The 2,149-nt window shown below is 63.8% G+C and overlaps 1 protein-coding gene across 1 annotated transcript; it reads left to right on the top strand.

Annotated features, from left to right (window-relative positions):
• The first annotated feature begins 260 nt into the window (after positions 1-260).
• Positions 261-1,655, top strand: IRGC (immunity related GTPase cinema). The gene has a single exon (XM_007942926.2). It carries the CDS (start codon positions 261-263, stop codon positions 1,653-1,655), a length of 1,395 nt encoding a protein of 464 aa, XP_007941117.1.
• The last annotated feature ends 494 nt before the right edge of the window (positions 1,656-2,149 follow it).

Here is a 2,149-nt window from a genome sequence, read left to right as displayed (position 1 = left end):
AATCGAACCACCAAACTTTTGGTTAGCCCTTGAGCGCATTAAGTGTTGGCACCGCTCAGGGACTCCTAACTCCTGCCAAAAATGTACCCCGGGTTCTAGAGGTGGAGACGGTTTTGGCTCCCAGACAGACGGCCTTCACACAGGCCCGTGTCTCTCTCTTTCTCCCCGCCAAGGCCCAGGAGGTCTCCCCCGCAGACGCCGAGGATCACGCGTCCTGTGACTCTCCCTTGTCCCCCGTCATCCTCAGAACGCTGGCCACCATGGCTACTTCGAGGTCACGGGCAGTGCCCGGGGAAGAGGAAGCCACCATCCTCATGACCAAGGAAGAGCTAGAGGCCCTTCGCACGGCCTTCGAGTCGGGTGACCTCCCCCAGGCCGCCTCGCGCCTCCGTGAGCTGCTGGCCTCCTCGGAGTGCATCGGCCTGGAGGTGGGCGTCACAGGTGAGTCAGGCGCTGGCAAGTCGTCCCTCATCAACGTCCTGCGGGGCCTGGGGGCCGAGGACCCCGGCGCGGCGCTCACAGGAGTGGTGGAGACCACCATGCAGCCATCACCCTACCCGCACCCACAGTTTCCAGACGTGACCCTGTGGGACCTTCCGGGTGCCGGCTCTCCGGGCTGCTCGGCTGACAAGTACCTGAAGCAGGTGGACTTTGGCCGCTACGACTTCTTCCTGCTGGTGTCCCCTCGCCGCTGCGGGGCCGTCGAGACGCGTCTGGCCTCGGAGATCCTGCGCCAGGGGAAGAAGTTCTACTTCGTGCGCACCAAGGTGGACGAGGACCTGGCGGCCACACGCATCCAGCGCCCCTCTGGCTTCAGCGAGGCGACTGTCCTGCAGGAGATCCGGGACCACTGTGCCGAGCGGCTGCGGGCAGCCGGTGTGTCTGACCCCCGCATCTTCCTGGTGTCCAACCTCTCGCCGGCCCGCTACGACTTCCCGTTGCTTGTGTCCACCTGGGAGCACGACCTGCCTGCCCACCGGCGCCACGCGGGCCTGCTGTCACTGCCGGACATCTCACTGGAAGCCCTGCAGAAGAAGAAGGACATGCTCCAGGAGCAGGTGTTGAAGACGGCCCTGGTGTCTGGTGTCATCCAGGCCCTGCCTGTGCCCGGGCTGGCGGCCGCCTATGACGACGCCCTGCTGGTCCGCTCACTGCGAGGTTACCACCGCAGCTTCGGCCTGGACGATGACTCACTGGCCAAGCTGGCTGAGCAGGTGGGCAAGCAGGCCGGAGACCTGCGCTCGGTCATCCGATCGCCGCTGGCCCACGAGGTGTCACCGGAGACGGTGCTGCGGCTTTACTCACGGTCCTCAGACGGCGCCATGAGGGTGGCGCGGGCCTTCGAGAAGGGCATCCCCGTGTTTGGCACACTGGTGGCCGGCGGCATCAGCTTCGGCACCGTGTACACCATTCTGCAGGGTTGCCTCAACGAGATGGCCGAGGACGCCCAGAGGGTCCGCATCAAGGCCCTGGAGGAGGACGAACCGCAGCCCAAGCTCAGCCTGGAGGCGGCCGGCGACAGCAGTGTGGAAAAGAGGGTTGCCGGGGAGGGTGGCGGCGAGGAAGCCCCGCTCTCGGCCCGCCGCAGACTCGGCCTCCTTCTTAAGTACATTCTGGACAGCTGGAAGAGGCGGGACTTGTCAGAGGAGAAATAAACGTGTGGCCCCTGTCTCCGCCTCACCCACAAACCAAGCCCTAGCAAAACCAACCAAACTCACCAAAACAAGGCCGATGTGGACAACACGAGGGCTCCTGTCTGTGGCTGAGGGGAAGGGCGTCAGGGTGCTGAGGTGATATGGAGGGAATGACAAGAGCTTGTCATCTTTTGGGGAGGCTGTGGTGGGGTGTGTGAGAGAGGCAGATGGGCCCCAGTCCAGGAGGGACACATGGAACTAGGGTGGAAAGTGACCATGGGGAGGGAGGGTCAAGGTGTAGATGGTGGACAGAGGCCTCCTTGATCACGTCTCTGTCCCTGGTCCCCACAGCGGCCGGGGAGCTTTGTGTGGTGGAACGGCCTGGTTCCAAGAGCGGAATCAACTGCCAGCCGAGGTGGGTGGCCGAGGGGGGGTGAGGTCTGTGAAGGGTCCATTTCCGTTTCAATTTCATGCCATTTTCTGAGGACCTCTTGTCCCCCATCACGGTTCAAAGG

The sequence above is a fragment of the Orycteropus afer genome, unplaced genomic scaffold, assembly GCF_000298275.1.
Source record: "Orycteropus afer afer isolate SDZICR_OR568_19922 unplaced genomic scaffold, OryAfe1.0 scaffold00099, whole genome shotgun sequence".
Lineage (NCBI taxonomy): Eukaryota > Metazoa > Chordata > Mammalia > Tubulidentata > Orycteropodidae > Orycteropus > Orycteropus afer.
This window is presented reverse-complemented; position numbering and strand designations above follow the sequence as displayed.

Coding starts and splice junctions, on each gene's coding strand:
- IRGC (XM_007942926.2), top strand. CDS start 261: ATGGCTACTTCGAGGTCACGGGCAGTGCCCGGGGAAGAGGAAGCCACC.